Source organism: Astyanax mexicanus, chromosome 16 (assembly GCF_023375975.1).
Source record: "Astyanax mexicanus isolate ESR-SI-001 chromosome 16, AstMex3_surface, whole genome shotgun sequence".
Lineage (NCBI taxonomy): Eukaryota > Metazoa > Chordata > Actinopteri > Characiformes > Acestrorhamphidae > Astyanax > Astyanax mexicanus.
In genome coordinates, this window is record NC_064423.1 from 27342343 (window position 1) to 27362748 (window position 20406).

Consider the following 20406-nt stretch of genomic DNA (forward strand, 5'->3'; position numbering starts at 1 on the left):
GAGCATGCACAGGCGAAAGCAGGCAGTGAGAAGTTGCAGTCGTAGGATAAAGCAAGAAAGGCTAATCAAGATGGTGCACCAGAAAAAGAAAGTAAAACACTACTGAATTAAATACCCCTGCTATAGCCAGTCACAGTGCGGGAAGACACATTTTGACGAATTGTGACAGGGAAAAGTGGTCGCAACTAAAAGGAAGATTTATAGGAATTAATTTTGTGAAAAACTGAATAGTAATAGTAAAGCTATTTAAATACGAGAAGACCAAAAAACTGTTACTTTCCCACACTGGTGCCCTGCTCTTTTCCTCACAAAATAAACTAACAATCGTTTTTAAGAATGTTTAGTAGTGTGTATAATGGCTTATTTATTTTTGTAAATGTCTCTGTAGTGCTAAAACGTATATTAAACACAAAAAAGTGTGAGTGTATTTGTGTGTCTGGAAGGTTGTTTTCACCCTTCTGCGTTAAAAAGTGCAGGACTCAACCTGCCAATCACAGCTCGGGAGGCGGAGCCTAGCAGCCAACAGTATCGCAGGAGGCGGACCCTAGTAGCAAGTAGACGTACAGGGGGCGGGGCCTAGTATCAACTAGAAGCGCAGGAGGCGGGCCCTAATAAGCCAACAGTAGCGCAGGAGGCGGAGCCTTGCAGCCAACAGTGGCTCTGTAGAGGCGGAGCCTGGAAGGCGGGCCCCAGAAGCAAGTAGGAGCGCAGGCGGCTGCTTGGCTGGTCCTAGTTAGCCAATCACACCGCGTGAAGGCGGGTTTGCCGAATTGTAAAAGGGTGAGTGTAGTCGCATCTTCCTCAAAACACTTCAACTCTTCCTGCAGTCGGTTATTCTGCTCCATTACTGACCTGACATCTTCCTGCAGCTCCGGTAAGTCAGACTAAACACTTAATCTTTAAACAATAAACCACAGCGAGACTAACTCAACACACCGTGTTACAAGAGGTTGGAAGGATATTGCTGATTCTGGCTTCAAGCTTTTCTAATGTAACCAATAATAGTAAAGTAATAATAGCCCACCAGCTGAGTATAGTATAATGATAAAGTTCAGCAAGTAATTTGTTAAGTGCTGCATATTACTTATAACATGTTGTTGCTATTGTTGTATAATAAAAATGGTAATCTTTACAGCCAACAATGATAAACACAAGCATAAGCCAACATCTAACAAAAAGAAAGGGAGAAGTATATCTAAAAGCTACATAAAATAAGTACTGAGTATATTATTCATATATATTATGGAAGTGAGCATAACTAGTATCTTTACATTTCTAATTCATTTCTTAATTTTACATTAAACTTGGTAAGTTTGTAAAATATTTTTTAGGGGCATAAACTAACCTCACAGTGAGGTGGCTGTACATTAGCCTCACTGTGACTTTAAAACATTGTATTACAGCAACTAAGAGAAACATGTAATGTTATATAAATACAAGAAGATGGACGAAACGTGTCACAACTGTTTACTTACAAAAACGTGTGATTTATATTTTACCCCCTGTTGCTTCCTGCACACTGGTGCTCTGCTCTTCTTCTCATATAATCAAAACAAGACTTTTTAAAAGTGGTCAAAAATTATATATTATAATAAATTTCAATACCTTGTTCTTGTTTGTATTTACTCTATAGGAAATCTGATGCTTCTGGCCAAGTTCAATTTTTCTGTTCATTTCTTCACTGGGGATGGCTGCGGTAAAGACACACACACTCTACAGTGGTTCTACTTTTTGTTACACTGCTTACTTCTGCAGTTGTGAATGAACTCTACTTTTTTATCCTTATAGAAAAGGTGGCAACCTGGTACGCAGTGTGTCGCCAAGTGTGACCACACCAAGCCTAAAGGGAATGAGATTGCCTATCTTAAAGGAGACATCCTTACAATTTTGGATGTTTTGGAAACGGTATGCTTTTGATTCCTTGTCACGTGGCTACGAACTTCCTCAACCTGTTTAGTGCAACCTTGCACCATAAGTGTTAAACCTATAGCTGGTATAAACTGCTGCTTGTCTGTAGATCGAACTGCTGCAGATGGTTATTACGACTCTTGCTTCTTTAAATTTAACGATATACCAACAAAATACTACAATATGTTTGTAATATTGCTTGTTCTGTTTGTAATCTACTATATTTATTAAAATACACATCATATTGAAGGTGAGCCAATTTATCAAAGTTATCCATGTTTTTTGAAGGCCTTAATTCATCTAAACAACTTTGACTGAATCATCCGAGATAGGTCAGGGTTTTTTATGACACAGTAAATCATTAAATTTAATGATTGCAGACTCTATTTAGAAGTGGTCTTCCAGATGTACTCTATTATAAAGCTGTAATGGCAGCTGAAGAAATACATTGTTATACATTGTTATTTTTACAGGGAAAGTCTATCTTCAGAGCCAGACACAACAGAACAGGTGAAGAGGGTGTACTTTCTGCTTCTAAAGTGCGAGAGCGGGAGGTCCTGCGTGTAGACCCCAACCTTAGCCTTATGCCGTAAGTCTGTAAATTTATAAATCTGTAAAAAAAATACTTGATTCTAGATCACCCACTAAATTTACTAGAGATGCACGAAAATAAACATTTCGGCCGAAACGGAAGACAATGAAATAGTTTGCCTGAAGGCCAAATACCAAATAATTAACACTAATTTTTCACCACTGCATGAATGAAATTGCCTTAATGTATTTTGTCTTGCCTTTAAATTAAATGATCTTTGTTCTTTATATCTTTTTTTTTGTCACGTTTTTTGTCTGAACTGCCATGTTCTGTAGAATAATTTTGGTTATCAAATATTCAGTGAATCCCCAATATGTACTCTGCAGAGTTGCCAATTTTTTCAGTAGACCACATAAACCAAACGGTATTTTATAGTAAGGGTTTGCCATATCTTATCGTACACAATATATCTTGACAGTATTTTTGGAATCTAAAAATCAATATGGTGATAATAGCAGTATTCTATATTAAAAGCATCTATTGTTTACTCTTAAACTTAAAATGTTATGCATCCATTAAAATGCATACTCTGCAGTGTTTCTTTCACATTGCCAAAAATATTATTCTAGCAAAAACAGCCTGAATCATTTGATATTATTTTAGGGCCACATTATCAATCCATACTTTGAATATGGCTACAGTATCTATTCACTTTATATGTACATCCACAAACCCATGCTGTGGTGGATCTACTGTGGCTCTGTTATAGAGGCATGAATAAAGTGCACCTACAATACAGTGCAAATAACACTGTTAGAGGAGCACAGAAGAACACAGTTAGAAGAACACAATTAGAAAAACTGTTTGGGTGCTGATCTTTTCTGTGAACTCCGGATAATGTATGAATTTGTTCAGGTTCACCAGCTTTACCTTATTGAAAGATTTCAGAAACTAGGTGTAGGATGGGAACTGGGAATACTGGCCTTCCTCCTGTATAGCACTAATAATGTCAGTGTTGTGGAATAAACTGATGCTTATTTTTATAAATGCCAAGGCTTACAATGGGCAGGTACAATGTCCTCAATATTCATAATATCACAGTTTGGTCCAGTTAGTGTAAGCAAGGCCAATGTAAGCCTTTAATCTACACTTAAAGACCATCATACCATATCCATAGCCATGGTTTAATTAATATAATTTATTGAAACCAGACTTGTTTGCACAAAAGTAACTGTAAGAGTGTGTGAATGTATGTGTGTGTGTGTGTGTGTGTGTGTGTAGGAGGGGGGTTTTACTTCCTGTCTGTATGCTGTGTTTGACATGTTCATTGTGGTTAGGTGTGGGTAGAGTGCAGTTTGCATGTAAGTTATTTGTTGAAGTGTGGGGGTCTTAAAGTACTCAGAGGTCAGTTTTTGTAATTCGTGTGCAGTCCAATGGAGAAGTGTGGACCCCCCTGGTCAAATATTGTCAAATATGTCAATACCTGCAATACATGGCTAGCTGCTTCCTAATTTCTCTTTTTATTTCAGCTGGTTCCATGGTAAGATATCTGGTCCTGAGGCGGTCAGTAAACTACGGCCCATGGAGGACGGCCTGTTTCTTGTGCGGGAGTCCATTCGCCACCCAGGCGACTACGTTCTGTGTGTCAGCTTTAAGCAAGAGGTCATTCATTATCGTGTCATCTATCAGGACTCCAAGCTGACCATCGACAGCACACAGCACTTTTACAATCTCATCGACATGGTGGAGGTGAGATTTTTCACATGGTGAGGTAAACTTAATATCTATGGCATACCATAAAAGTGGTAGCTAAAGGCTATGTGTGTTATGAGAGGCTGAAAGCAGCAGCACAGTATCTCGTGTCTGCAGATCATACTTGACTCATTTCCTGTGGTCTAGAGTTTCCATAGAAAGTGACACGCTGACCAGCTATTCCACACCAAAAAAGGATGTCATAGTCTTTCATGTGAATTGAGTTAATTCTGTTTTAATGTGTAATTTTTACTCATCTGGTTTATCATATACTGTTCTGTTTAAAAAGTGTGGGAAACTTACTTTAAATTTAGGTGCAAATCTTTATTCAGGTTTTTTTGTAATGTTATATAGAATTTTACAAGTAAACACACTCACTGCACTGACTGTTTTTTTGTGGGGGGTTATTGTAATGTAATGTGAGGGCAGTTTGCCAGACACAGTATAGTCCTAGTCTTGAACTACACAGCATGTTGAATGTGGATGTTTCATTGAAAGAAAAAATATATAAATTAATTAGTTAATTAGTTAATATCTTATTATCTAATTATCTGTCTGGGAAACCAACCAAATGAGCCTCACAGCTAAAAGACTCTCAATGGCCACTGACTTTATGGTTGATTTTGTTTATTCTAAAGTTATGTGGGCTTCTAATTAGAAAAACACACTATAAATGTTCATGTACCCCTTTTTACACAGAACTTAAAACGAGAAGTGTCATTTTTCCGTTCTACTGTTGATTATTTGGTTTGATTTAAAAAGAGCATTGGTTTGCATTCTAATTTAGAAGGGAATAGCTGTTGATTATGAGGGTAGATTACAATCTCCCTAGTGATGCTGGTCAGCACTGGCATCTGTTAGCTGATGGGGGGTGCTCTTTTCTCTGAGCATGCTGTCTACACACTGATTCTGTATTAGCGGCATTTTGAAAAGAGATGGAGTTCATATAAACAGGGATTATATAATTGGCCTTCCCAATTGGGGAGAAAACGAGGAAAAAATGTTAAAGTTTTAAATAAGAGCCTGAGGCAGTTGCTGTAAATGTAAATAAAATGTGTTTCTTGTTGCAGTTTTACTCTAAGAATAAAGGAGCTCTCGTTACTACACTGCAGAAGCCAAAGCAGAAAGAGGGAGCCAGATCGGCAGCACTGCAACTGTATAAAAGTAACTATAGTATAACTGCTGTAGTCCAGATCTGGTCATTTATTAAACTTATTATAATGTACGTTACTAAATTACTGGTATCTAATTCTCTTTCTTTATTTCTTTCTCCCTCGATTGCTCAGCGGGGTGGTTACTGGACCTCGCTGGCCTAACTCTAGGAGAGAGCATTGGAGAGGGCGAGTTTGGAGGTTGGTTTATTTTTTTAAGACTAGAAATTTATTATTTTTTTAGATTTTGTTTCCACCAGATGGCGCTATATTTTCAGTTTTAATGTTTAGCTCAACTAATTCCTAGAGCATGAGTGGCGAATTCCGGGCCTGGATTTCTATATTACTTAGAATTTAGTTCATGATTTGTTTCTTAAGAGTATATGCTCAGTGTGTACTTAAGGTGCAACAATAAACAATCAGTATAGACTCAGTCTAGTATCAGGATCAATATCCACCCTATAACACCTCAGTATCCTGTTTAATATTAATTTCTTTACTTGCTTGTTCTCTCTTGACATTTAGCGGTGTATGAAGGAGAGTACATGGGCAGGAAGGTGGCCGTGAAAAACATCAAGTCTGATGTCACCGCTCAGGCTTTCCTGGGCGAGACATCGGTCATGACGTGAGTGCCTGGCCAAAATGTTACCTGCTAAATTTAATACTGATGTATTTGTTTTCACTAAGTTACGTAGTGTTTAACAATAGTCTCTGTCATTTTTCTAGAAAACTACAGCATAAAAACTTGGTGCAGTTGCTGGGAGTGATTTTGCATAATGGTCTCTACATCGTTACAGAATTTATGGCTAAGGTATGATCTTCTTAGGACTTGGCCGATGTATTCAAAGTTGAACAGTACCTTAATAAAAAAAAACATACTTCCAAAATCAAACCTCATAAGATAAAAAAAAACTTAATGTTAATATATTTTTGCTTGTCATGCAAATACCTTGAATCTTTTCACTTTTTGACATAAACTTGTTTTTGACATTGTGTCCACATTTCATGATGAATAGATCAATAGAAATTGATTTTTGATTTTATTTAACAAAAAATTTAATCTTGACTTCTATTAAAAAGTATGAATGTTTTTTGCTTCTGTGGTAAATCTGGCATTTTAGAAATTTAGTTTAATATATATATATATCACAGGGTTAAATGCACATGCAGTTTGTACAATACCCATAAAAAAACAACAACAATAGTTTGGATACTTTGGTAAATATGCACATAAAACAAAAACTGTGCAATGAAGAAACTCCAGCCAATATATTTGGAATTAGTTATATACAGACTAGTAATAATTCAACATCAGTACCTGACCTTACTAAAGCTCTTAGTCACTAATGGGACTGAATGCAATAAAATCCTTTAAAAGTGTTCCAAAACTTAGTGAAAGCTTTCCCATAAGAATAGCAAATATGTGATTTCAAATAAAACACCGGTAAAGAACAGGTGTTCACAAACATCTACATAGTGTATATTTACAGGTACTTTGAGTGGACAATGTTCTTAACTTCCTTAGTTTTTATGTAATAGTAATGTGTTTTGTCTCACAGGGTAATCTGGTGAATTACCTGCGGTCCCGGGGACGTTCAGTCATTTCTACAGTCCAGCTTCTGCACTACGCTCTGTAAGGATATAAGATGCAAAAAGTTAAATACATGCACAAACAAGCCCCTAATAAATAAATAAATAGTACATGTTATGCTCCTGGGCTCCCACTACATTCGGAAAGTGTAATTTGAACTTTGAGCCCCCTCTAAAGAACACGTCTTACACATGCATTTCTGGACAAGCTTAGAATTACAGTACCAGCATCTGAAAGTAAAAGTAGAATATGGACTGAGGAAAGTAAGGTAATGAGCCTCATAATAACACAATGATAGGTATTTTAAGCTAAATACTACATAATGCAAAAAAACTATTCTATTGTACTATGGAACTTTGGGGTAACCTTCACAATCACAGTACTTTTTATTGCATAAGTCTTATTCTTCGTGTGTGTTCATTTTCGTTTCAGAGAGGTGTGTGAAGGCATGGAGTATCTGGAGTGTAAAAAACTTGTTCATCGAGATTTGGCTGCTCGCAACATCCTCCTATCTGAGGACAACGTGGCCAAGGTCAGTGATTTTGGCCTGGCCAAGGTGGACTCGCAGGCTTTTGACAATACAAAGTTACCAGTGAAGTGGACTGCACCAGAGGGTCTAAAGAACAAGGTGAATATACACTTACACTTGTAGACTTAATCCTCTAATTGCTATAAAAAAATATGTATAGTATTATGCACACTATTTATACCCCTATGAAATTTACAATTAAAAAGCTCATAATCTGGGCAGTAATTTTTTTTTTTTTTTGTAAAACATCAATATAATAATTTAAATCTCTAATTATGGACGTCTAGTATTATTTACACTTATTGGTTTGGTAAATTAGTGCTTAGTAATGTTAAATCAGGTGAACTGCTAATGGAATTAAATGTACCAAAACATTAAACACATCCACGAGGCACTGCAAAAAAAAGTTTTTTTCCAAATGAGAAATTCTTGCTTATTTGTATTGTACTTATGTTTATTTGCATCTGTGATCTGGAGATTTTACAGTGCAACTTTATTGCTCTTATATGCTTTTAACTAATATGCTTAGGTGCCTAAAACCTCTGCTCATGGCTGAAGGTTGTGTTTCTACCCATAAAAATATGCTAGCAGTGGTAGTTTTTTCTCAGTCCGACTTGTGTTAATTATTTTATGTTATATATACATTTCCTGTGACATGAACTCTTAAATGGCTTATCTGCTGTATGTTTCCTATGTCTCATTGACACCATATGGGTGTGGTGAGGCCCTTATTAAGTTCCTTATCATACTTCTCTAATGTGAGCATTGTTCATAGTGCATTGTGCATTGTCCGTTGTTAGTTTGGTTAGTGGTTTTCACTCTGGTTTGTTCTTTGTTCTTTAGAAAATTTCTACACGCTCGGATGTTTGGAGTTATGGTGTGCTTCTTTGGGAGATATTCTCTTATGGCATGCAGCCCTATCCCAAGATGGTGAGTTGGTAAAGGTCTGTGTAAATTGTGCCATTTTCTGACTAGTTCGTTCCGTGAGAAAAAAAATTATGGAGCTCCTGGCCTTAGTTCAGTCACAAGGGGTCTCCTTGTATCAGAACAAGTGACTTAAACTCGTCTCTACATTTGGAGTTACATTATTTAGACTGGGTGTGAGTGATCATTTGAGAATATGGCATTCATACAGCAAAAAAGGCCCCAAATTAATTTTCTTATTTTAGTATGTTAGTATTTTTTTGAAGGGACCTATTTAACAAAATTATCTGAACTGTTTGTGCTCCTAAATTGATGGTCATGCTCAAAAGAGTAATGCTTTAGATGAAGTTTCGATTTTATCTTCACCAGCATCACATAAGCTATCAAGAACTTCCAGTGGCTGTTTCATTATAGACACGACGCGGATGCTGCACAAATCTTCTAATTTTTATTATGAAGTCTGTGAGGGATAAGGGGCATGCATTTCTGGACAAGCTTGAAGATATTAACTAAATTAAGTAGTGCTGAAGCTATAATGCCAAAACCAGCGCAGCGAAGATAAAGATGATATTTTTCCTTCTTTTACAAGTTAGTGGAGTATCATAATGACACAATAACAGTGTCATTTTAAGTTAAGTGCTGCATTAAGGTTAGTCCTTGACCATCCCTCCACTGAAACCCTGGCTTATACTTAATATCTTCTTCTTGACATAGTAGTCACATGCATTTTGGTCTAGTTATACAGACACAAATCAGCGTGCAAAAGATTTTAGTGCCACATATACAAATGGAACTGAACTGAAATCAAATTCAGTGTTTTTTGCTCCTTACACTACCACACAGTTAACACACATGTATCAAATATAATAAAAAAGCAGATTTGAGCCACCTGCTGTGTGAAAATAGCTTATAGCATCTCTAGATTTACTTTTGAATAGTAAAGAAATTCCTGGTTGAAAGCTATTTTTTGTCCCACTGTTGCAGTTTAGTTGATTTAGCAGTAGGGGGCCTACTAGGGCAAGTTTTACTCTGTTGCTGAACTGTCCAGGATCATTTTACTATGCAGATTTAAAATATGTGGATTAAAAAAAAAATGCATTTTTGTCTCACTGTCCATCTACAGTCCCTGCAAGAGGTAAAGGAGCAGGTGGAGCAGGGCTACCGTATGGAGGCTCCTGAGGCATGCCCACCTGAGGTTTATACCATAATGAGAGACTGCTGGGAGAAGGAACCCAAGATGAGGCCTTCTTTCCACAAGCTACGAGAGCTCCTACAGGCCGAGGTGACCAAACATGAGTCCAGCCCCGTGCTGACCTCATGACCCTAAAACCTGACTTTAATTTCACAAAGGAATCACACTATTATGGACGTCATGGGGTTCTATCTGTGGTTGGGTTCACTAAGATTCAACACGGCAGACTTTGCTGGCTAATTTATTATTTCTAATTTATCTTTAATGCCTTTAAAATTAATGCATAGTGTATTGAGTACTGAATATCAGAATTATATATAGATAAGTCCAAGCCACATGAAAATGCAAGTGTAAACACCCCCAAATTACAATTATTTAAGATGCATGTAAGCCATGTTGTAGCAGTATAAATGTATCCATCTCTTCAAGACACATTCCACAAAGAAAACTCTTTCCAATTGTTAATCAGGTCATAGGGCTAAAAATCTTTTTAAGATACAATTCAGATACTAGTCCTATAAGTAATCAGATGTGAACTGGGTCTCAGTGTAATACAATCTACATGGGTGTCTGTTAGCTTTTGTAACAGAACTGGCAGTTAATGTTCTCCTCCAAGCATGTTGAGCTCCAGTGGTATTGCGCTAGCAGTAGTTTAAATAGATGTGGTGGTTCTTCATGCGCCATAAGAAAAGCACATGCTAGCCTCCACTCATCCAGCACTTTACACTTTACAGGGATTTACACATTGTGAAAAAATTCATAAACGTAAAGTAAATGACTCTGTACCTATCTGTCCCTTTTGTATGTTCCATTTAAGCAAAAGGGGAACCTACTGAAAATACTGATCTATTTTGAAATGCATGATTTTTTTTGCTTAAATTGTAATGCTGTAAATAGATATTGTGCAGTTAAATTAAAAAGACATTTAAACTTAAGCATTCTTACTAGTGCTTTTAAATGTCTGAACTGTAACAGTTTGAATGTCTGCATTATCAAATTAAAATATTTTTTCATATATGCACAAGAACACTTTAATGTATTACATGTTTCATTAGTATTTATAAATAAATACAATTATTTGTTCATATTGTTCCTTTCTTCAGAGAATAAAGAAAACAATAAAAAGCAAAAAGAAGTTGTTATGTTGAAAAGTTCTTAAAGTTGTTTTGTTGAAAATGGGTAAGAATCTGGGACAAGGGCCAGATTGTGATGGCAAGACAATAGAGCTGAAACATCTTAACATCAGACAGGTGTTATTAAGCACAATATTAGAGAGGTGGTTTTAATTTTGATATTGCATTAAAAAACACATTGTTAAATCAATAATGTGATGATTAAAAATTATCCTGAATTTTTTACTACAATAGTTGTTTTTTTTTTTTTACAATTTTGTTGGATTACATAAAAACCTAGAGTCTTCAAGACATTTCACAATATAACGATATATAATATTGTTGTCATTATATTTTACATATACATTATATTAAGAGCATTTTATTCCATTGATATACTGATAATAAATAAAATAGTATACATACCAGCTTATTCATGTTAAAGGGCTGTAATTTATTATTTTTCTAAAGACGTGTATCATGATCAGCTTAGGTTATGAAGTTAAGAGTTAAAATGTTCATATTAGGACCTTTGCATTGTAAATATTGCAAAAAAAACTTCACAATGAAAGCATGAGATGCCCATTATGTAACTAAAACAGCTAGTTTTTTAAAGGCACTTTGGGGGAGATGTCAGTGGTGTTGTCAGTGTAAGTATACAATCTGTGCATTCCAGAATCACAGATTAATAATCTGTATGCTAGAAAGATCTTATTCGCTTTTTTTTGTATGCGTGTATGTGTGTGTGTGTGTGTGTGTGTGTGTGTGTGTGTGTGTGTGTGTGTGTGCGTGCGTGCACAGAACTGGAGGAAGTAATGTTACAACTGGAATTTAAAGATGTCATTAGTGTTAAGGCTTTGTAAACTGGGTATTTGTCTTTCACCCATGGGATGGCCCACAAATTCTGTGCTGGACGCTGGGTTAGATTCGCTTTGTGTTTTTCGTAAGCTCCAAATAGGATGATGTGCAATTCTTAAAGAAATAATGAAAAGAATCAGCTTGAAAATTCAGAGCATATTAGAAGATTTAAATGGCATTTGTCTTCTGAAGGAGGAGGGGGGTTATCACAGACATTTTATGATTACAGTTTAATCCCTTACTATCCTTGCTGTGGGCTTAAGCGATTGATGTATTATGATGAAAGTGTCTTATTTTAGAACATTTAGAAGTTTGTGTGCATACAGAAACACCTACCGTGTGCTTAAATTCCAAAAACTCCAAAAAATTGTGACATACATATTTACTTTTTACTGTAAATATTTAGTTACACAATGGCTTGCCTTCCAGCACTGGGGTCCTGGGTCTGTCTGGTTAAAGTTTCTATGTTCTCCTCGTCTTTGTGTGTTTAAAAACATGGATATGAGATATCTTGGATACTCTAAATTGTCTGGAAAAATTCAAATGACCATACTCTAAATTGCTCTAGTGTGTGTATGTGGGTGTTAGTATGTACAGTATGTGTGTAAATGTGTGTATGATTGTATAGCCATATATGGATTGGCACTCTGTCTTGGGTCAATACATCAGTGCCTGATGCAAACCTTCATGTGGATAAACATTTTTCCGGTTAAGAGTATGCTGTGCGTAATTGTAATAGTCCTTGGGTGCCTAAAAAGGTAAACATATGCTGTATAAATGTAATTGTTAGTTAAAGCCTGCTTGCTTGATCTGTAGTTCATGTAAATCCTGGCAGATATGACTAGGATGTGAATCCGCATGGGCTACAGATCAAGTAGGAACAAAACGTATGGGTTTGTGTGCCCAGAAAGTGAGTAATGCACCATAAATAGACACAATATTTGAGCCTGGCTCTCCCTGGTTGATGTGTTTTCTCACTGTTAACAGCTGATTCTTTTAGAAGACAGGCCGGAGAGTAAATGAGGTCAGAGCTTCTGCCATTAGCATGTTTACCTGCTCAGGCAAAGCTTCATCAAGCAACCTGATGCAGTAATCAGTTAAGCTCATGCATGACATTAGTGACCTCATTACAGTCAAAACACTGACACCTTCACAAGAGCAACAGTGAATGTGAAATAGAGAGCATTAAGACACAAAGAGATAATAAACAAGAGTAAAATAATATCTGCTTTTCTGTTTGCAAACAGTGGCTGGTGCAGTGTTTTAATGCTGTTCTGAGTTTTAATTAATCTGTTTCTGATGGATTTCATAAGAATGATAGATTAAGAATCAAATCCTAAATGAAGAAAAGGCAAAAGAGGTGTGCTAGGTAAGCTCTCTGTATATAATGAGTTTGCAGCTTAAATGTTTTCTGTCTGTTGCAAGGTGGATACTATGGCATCCAGGCTGGTTTCTATGATGTTTTAATAAAATTGCTATAGTATTTATATTTATCTAAGTGGGTGATATGGTGTTGGTAAAGGCCAACTTATGCTTCTAGAATGGTATTTTATACAGTTGTTTGGGTGTTACTAGTGTACTTGTATCATCAGGCATTAGACGCTGTATGACTTGAAACCCCATGCTGTATAACTTTTGAAGTTTTTGGCTTTCTAAGATCAGGAAACACACTTAAAACTATCCCAAATAAAATTCTACATAATTATCAATTACAAAAATATATGAATCGGGCAGTATTTGGTTTAATAAGATTTAATAAGTATCATCTATAAGTTATAAAGAACAAAATGAAAAGAATTAATTAGATCCAGAAATGAGTAGGGAATAGCGTTTGAGACAAGGCCTGGTTAAAGAAAGGAAATATGTGAAATCTGGCCAGTTTTAGGAGGAGAGATTAAAGCTCCTCTTGGCTTGAGTTTTATCTTTATGTTTTTCTTCTGATTTGGGCCTCCTAATCCCCCCTGGGTGAAGCGTAATCCAGTGCACAGAAGGCACAGGAAGAAGAAAGTGATGATTATGATGATGATGATGGTAGGAACATTCGTTTATGGCTCACCCAGACTGACCTGTTATGGTTAGTGGGTCACCAAAAAGCAAAAATGTTTCCCCAGAATCAATTTCAGAGGCTTCTCTGGATTTTCAGATTGGGATCAGACACTGATCCAAGATCAGGTCTAATGATTGGGGGGATGATAGACAGAACGGAAAAAAGGGGTGAAGTTCACTCACTGTTACATTAATTAACATGATGCTAACAAACTAGACAGCAGTTTGGAGTTGTTAATTAATTAATACATGTGCTTATATGGTTTCTGACACTATATGACAGGTTGTTTTCTATAAACCTAGCATAAAGTATCTGACCACTGCATACCAGAAATCACCCACAATATATGTTTTGAAAATAGTTTTTGCCTATTTTTATGCATCCAACACATCAATTTTAAGACAGTTAAGACAGCTGAATAATCTATTCTATTTAATGATAGGCATAGGAATATATAAACAAAAGTATTGTAAGAGCTGCTAAATCATTATTCCCCAACTCATCCCAAAATATTGTATAGCACACTATCATAACAGCAAACACAACTCCACACAGCTCTATACCCCTCCAGTCCATTCTAGGCATTAGGCATGATACCCACAGGTTCATTTTCATGTTTATCTGTTCAGGATAGTCCTAATCTATTGGCAGTATTGCTTTGCAGAGAGTATAAACACTGTTTTGTAAACATGTGTCAGTAATGGGTGCAACTTTATGCAGCTAAATGCATTCATTAATCATCTTGTATCTTCAATCATTTTTACCAATAAATCCAGAGAATAAATGTAATTTATGTTATTTTAATTGGATTCAATGTTATGAATTATATTTAAAGCATGTGATGTGAGCACAAAAGAAATCCACTTCATTGCTTAATTTGTGAATGAATCTGTGGCAGTGAGAACATTATGATTTGACCCACAGGCACAAAACCAAACCCTAATAATTTGATTTACTTTAATCCAATTAAACCTACCAGTCTTAATGACTCCCCCTAATGGACCTGAACTGTTACTGCATGCTTCCAAACTTTCAAATCACTTCACTACAGACTAACCATATGCAGATGCAGCAAACATAACATGCAACTTAGTATATAGGACAGTTAGACATGCGAGAAGCAAGAACGCTTTTATTTAAACTCATTTACTGCTCGAATATTTGATAGTATATTTAGAAAATCAATGGAAGAGGATCTGAGGGTTAGGCGTGAACACTTATTTTATTAAAACATATTTTAAAAAAAAAAATCAGAATTCTTTCATTTCAAATATTAGTTTTTAACTGAGCTTCAAGTAATTTGTAAAATAAAAGCACTTTTTAAGCCAGGAAAGACCACAAAAATAGATAAGCAGAGGCCTGCATCAGAGCAGAGGCTTTTGATTGAGGGGTGAGGTATCTAATCAGACTGTTACTTGCCAAAGCATGTCAGTGTCTCCAGAACAAGATCTTTCTTAATGACTTTAAGGGAATCGGATTAAGTGTTAGGAAGCAGGTTTAACATGCTGTTCTCATTGTTGTGCTGTGAGGGAGCCACTGACTCTGTGAGCTTCAGAGGTCAACTTAGGCAAAAAAAAAGTTACGAAAAAGGACATCATACTAGTCACTAGTGCAAACTAAAAGTGCTTTATAAAGAAACTATTTTGTATAGAAAAAGCGACATTTGTACAATCATATAAACTAAAAAGGTAAAGCCTGAACAAGTCAGTTATGAAGTCAAATCATTTCTTTATTAAAATACAGCTATATGCTCTGCATAATCCTACAGTATTATTACCAACACTACCGTATACTACAGGACTGTAGGTACAGCATGTTCAGCTTTTTGGTTAATTTTCAATGACAAGACAGGTTTAATTGGATAAATCTAAATAGAATTGTTAAGGTTTGATTTTATGCCTGTGGGTCAAATTATAATGTCATTTGGAGCATTCCTATTAGTCCATTTTTTGTGATAGTTTGACAAAATGTCAATGTGAAACTGCCAAGATTTACATTGTGTCAAAAAGTGAAAAACAAAAATGGAGATATAAAGTTTTACATATACAAATATACAAATGCAAGGAATATGTATTAGGCAGCAAGTGATTTAATATTCTAGAAAATAACTAAAAATAATGAGAAAGTATCCTGGCTCCACAGTATGCAACAGACTGTCACGGGTAATTGCACTGGTTTTGTTTTAAGAAGGCTGAGGTTATAGGGCTAATTCAATTACATTAGGCTAAATTCTTAACCAAAGCCACTTGCCTGGGGAGAGCTGTGCAGTTGCTGTAAACTGAGCTTGAAAAAAGAGAATAGTTTAGATTTCAGAACTATAGTAAACAATCAGGTTTGGTAGCTAGAGTTCTACAGATTTACCATTTTATAATGTAACATATGAATGTACTTTGCAACAGTACAGTTACATATTACAGCCCATCTGTTGCTACATACTGTAACTTCCCAACCCCTATTGATGGAAAGGGACAAAACACGGTTGTACCACAGTAGTAGATTACTCAGTCAATTACATTGACACTGATAATATAATACATACCAGTAATACATACAACCAATACATACCAGTAATAACCACTTTCTCCATCTTGTTGGTGTACAGATAGCGACTTTAACCTAGCTGTTGAAGCAGAGTTTGTAAAGTAAAAAATAAATGTCTGATATTTGATGTCTGAATAATTGTTTCTGTTGAGGGTCAGTGGCCACCTGTTCATGCAAAGGATCAACAGATCAGCCATATATGCTTATTAAAAGATTACAGAGAGAAAGATGCTGAGAGAAAGGGGTCTTGCTTAGTGGGTATCACAGGGTTAAACTGTTTAGGTCAGGGGTCTCCAACCCAGCTCCTGAAGAGCTACCACACTGTAGGTTATACCTTCTTCCCAGATCTAACACACCCCATTCAACTGATCAAGCACTTCTGGAGGCTTTAATTGGATAGATCAGGTGGGATTGATTAGTGTTTGGAGCTGAAACCTGCTGAAGCACATCTCTCCAGGAACAGGAATGGTGACCCTTGATTTAGGGGCTGTTTGTGGTCATTTTAATGTGTTATAAAATAACAGTCATTTCTTAATACAGTAGGTTACTGATCTTACATCCCTGTATTTTAAATGTACAGTTCATACTGTATGTGCTGCAATACTCGTCGGAGGCCCTACATAATGTAGTACAACTGTGAATGTAAAAAAAAACAGGCAAACATGATAAGTCTAACAGGTTTTTGGTCCGTGCTTATTAAAGAATTATGGGAACTATGGGAAATGAGTCCAGGCATTTAGACTGCAAAACTGGCTTTAACTAAATGTCAGTTTTACCTAATGTGACATTGCAGGAAAAAGTAGTTACTGTAACAAAACACCATCATGGTTTAAAAGGCTTAGCAAAGCATGTCATATCTTTGGAGTAGGGATAATAATTCATGAATGACTCATGTGAAAGGCTTGTAAGCAGAAATGAACAACAACCTTCTATCATCAATGCTTAATATAACTCAAACTACTGATCACCTTACCAATATGCTTTGTAACATAGCAGTTCACTGCTGTATAATTCAGGATTTTCAGCATAATGTACATAAACCATTAACATCTTATTTTTATTATATACTATACAACAACACTGATTCATTTTTGTGTGTTTTATAATCCCTCTAAACGGAAAAACAATGTAATTTAAAACAAAACTGTGCAACTCCACTGCCGTTAACACAAATCCTGCTTTAAACACTTCCCCTAAGGACAGTGGTACTGGTGCATTTAATAAGAGGTAGAACTGAAAGAAGCATGTGTACAGAGACTAATAGAGTAATATTACAGTACTCCAGGAATACAGGACATAAGACTTCAAATTTAACTCAATCCCATAAAGTGAATTAGCACCATCCTCATCATTCTGAACCTGCTCATTTTAGGTACCCGTAAATGTCTACATAAAGTTCCTTTAACATGACAAGCGAAACTTTTGTTTTGTCTTTACTACTGTTTTTTAAAAGAAAAGTTATTTACAGCGTCTCAACTATCATCTCTCTCTCCCTCTTCTTTCACACTCTCTCTCACTCTTTCCATCCCTCTCTCTTACCATCCCCCTCTGCTTCCCTTAGCTGACACAGGCCCTCTAACCGTTAGCTGCTTTGTCACTAATAGGATCAGAGGGACTTACACTGTCATCTGATAAAACTAAGCTGCTTGGTAGCTGTGCCGCACCTTCTTAACCAATTTCTACTCAATTAGAGTAATGAGGAAACAAGCAAGAAGCTTCGGAAATATATCAACATGATAGAATAATTGCCCGTCCCATCCCAGCCCCTTTGACCCTCTTATAGCTTGTGAAGTGAAACTGGCCACAGATCGTCAGATATTTTATTTGTAAAATGCAACATGTTGCTGATCAAGCTGTGATTCCTCAGCGTTTGCATGAGTAATAAAATTCTAGCTTGAATGAATGCTTTAAAGACACAGCATGCTAATGAGGTTAAATCTGCTCCTGAGGTCTGTCTAGAGCAATTATACTGAAGCAAGGCTGCACCATGTTTTGCCTGTTAATTGTCATTCCATTATTAGTCTTTGAAATACTAATACTAATCTTTAAAATTGATAATATACATTAGAGCCTCATTGAATCATTAAAATGTGAACAAAATTGCTTCAAGTAGTTTAGTATAAAAAACGACATTCTAGAGGAACGCAAAAACCGAAACAATCACAGTGCGTAAAAATAAAAGGAAAAAGGTTTAATGCCACTAAAAGCTACATCACTAAACATAACTGTGACTTTTTTTTTTTTTTTTTTACATATTTTAACATTTTTTTTTAAAGCCATCTTTTACCACCATCATGTAAAACTCATATGTAGGTGCATATAAAAGGTACATGAAGGTCCACTGATGGTTTCAGAATAGAAAATATTATTTTTTTTTTGTAAACTAAAGGTGAAATGATTCCTTAAGTAATTTAAATACCTCAATTACCAAAAATGATTGAGAATTATTCCTGCCTTGAGGAATCGTTTATTTAGTTGTAAAGCTCAAATCACGACATTTAGCACTGACTACTGACTATTAATTTGCTGCTGTGGTAAAGGAACTTTCTGAGGTATAGTCCAGTGTCTGAGGCGAGCTCTGTGCATCTCTGAGTTTCCCTGCGACTGTATATACACAAGGTCAGAACGTGATATCAATGCATGGGCTTGTAAATAATGTTTTGAATCACTGATTTGAATTTGCCCTCCTTAAAGCATCCAGACACCACACAGATCACATGATAATTCACAAAATGTCAGCAGATTTTAAAGTTTAAATGTCTCTTATCTTTTAAATGCCTTATTTTCCAGTTTCCTCAGATTTTCAGTGATCAAGTGAATCAATTATTTTCTTGAATTTCAAATTGGAGCCCTGATGAGTTCGGGGTTAATGGCATCACTGACTCATTGATTAATCAGGAATTAAAATTAGGAAAATTAAATTAACTATCAAAGAAATTCAGTAAACTTATTATGTTCTTATTTGAAATGAAGAAAAAACATTATTTCATTTTTACACATCTTTACTGTCTTTCTTTCTTTTATAATAAATAAAAACAAATCATTTTAGCTCATCAATCTTCTTATATTCCATTAACGTCTGATATTTTAGGTTTGCCCTCAGTAACTGTATTGAGATATTTAGCAGGTGTCGTATCAAAAGTCATAATTTTGGTATTGTAACAGGACTGGTATTTGTTACAGGTTGTTGCTCATTGGTGCTAATGTGAATTTAAGTAATAAAACCATTTTCTACAAAAAAAATTGGTCATTAATTATTAAGCGTGACACATTCTGGGATTAATACACACTGACATGGACCTTTACTGGGTGTTTTTTCCATGTTAGATAACCTAAAAACTAATCAGCAGAGCTTTTAAACTTATCTTTAGATTTGATTGAGGTCAGAGGAAATCTCCTGAGTCTTTAGCCTCATTAGAGGGAGGGTTCAAACCTTTGACTCTTACCTTTCTGAGCACTGAGAAGCTCAGCATTTTCCTAATGATGGCACTCGCTCTTCAAAGTTCCAACTCAAAGCCGTGCACAGTGCCTAATGAGAAAAAAGTTAACAATGTTTAAATTGGATTTGCATGTTATTGACTACCAATATCTTCTTAATTACAGAGACAAATTTATTCTAAAATACATAATTAAACAAAATACAAATAAATCCTGCTAGAACTAAACCTAAGTGGTTTGATCATAGCAACAGAAAAACGTTTTTTGACAGCATGTCACAGTGGATATATTCTTTTTGGATCAGCTTTACATTCTAGCACATATTAAAGTGCCCAATCCTGGAAAACTAAAATGGGAAAAAATGTTTAAATCTTCAAAACATGTGGTATGTGGTGCAACACAGAACAGATGTGATATAGATATATCCGTTTAAACAGTCTAAACAGTAGACAGTAATAAAGACAATGAGAAACAAAAAAGTGTGAACTAATGCCACATAAAAATGAACTGTTTTCAGTACATAAATGCTCATAAATATTATCTAATATATAAGTTTTTTTCTTAAAAGGGAAAAATGTAACATAAAAACTTGCAATCTTTTATTGCTTATTAGGACCCTAACAAGCGATAATTCCACATTCTGGAATGGATAACACTAATGGTACCTACGACTTATAATGTTTGTCTAATTTTGATTAGACAACAATAATTTGTCAAGATGGAACTTGACTGCGTTAAATAATGAGTTGTTTAGTGAATTGAAGAGCCCAACTTTCTGCTTGATTTAATCACCAGAGTAATTATTCTGCAGTTAATGTAAGATTTTACAGC

At 35.6% G+C, this 20406-nt stretch overlaps 2 protein-coding genes across 2 annotated transcripts in view; one reads left to right on the top strand and one right to left on the bottom strand.

The window, feature by feature from the left end:
• atcaya (ATCAY kinesin light chain interacting caytaxin a) overlaps positions 1-19619 on the bottom strand; it is a 51147-nt gene extending 31528 nt beyond the window's left edge. The window contains exons 1-2 of the mRNA XM_007246196.4: positions 19584-19619; positions 6921-6974 (exon numbers count right to left, since the gene is read on the bottom strand). The gene's annotated coding sequence lies outside the window, so the exon portion shown is untranslated. The remainder of the gene's footprint in view (positions 1-6920; positions 6975-19583) is intronic.
• Positions 766-10623, top strand: matk (megakaryocyte-associated tyrosine kinase). The gene is made up of 13 exons (XM_007246195.4): positions 766-874; positions 1634-1696; positions 1789-1905; positions 2382-2497; positions 3970-4189; positions 5263-5356; positions 5479-5544; positions 5869-5968; positions 6070-6154; positions 6903-6976; positions 7367-7562; positions 8307-8393; positions 9511-10623. Exons 2-13 carry the CDS (start codon positions 1688-1690, stop codon positions 9706-9708), a joined length of 1362 nt encoding a protein of 453 aa, XP_007246257.3. The 5' UTR covers positions 766-874; positions 1634-1687; the 3' UTR covers positions 9709-10623.
• Positions 19620-20406: the final 787 nt, after the last annotated feature.

What these genes read in the sequence shown, in the direction of transcription:
- matk (XM_007246195.4), top strand. An exon ending in TTTTGGATGTTTTGGAAACG is followed by an intron (nt 1,906 to 2,381) that starts GTATGCTTTTGA and finishes TTATTTTTACAG; the next exon opens with GGAAAGTCTATCTTCAGAGC. An exon ending in AGCACTGCAACTGTATAAAA is followed by an intron (nt 5,357 to 5,478) that starts GTAACTATAGTA and finishes TCGATTGCTCAG; the next exon opens with CGGGGTGGTTACTGGACCTC.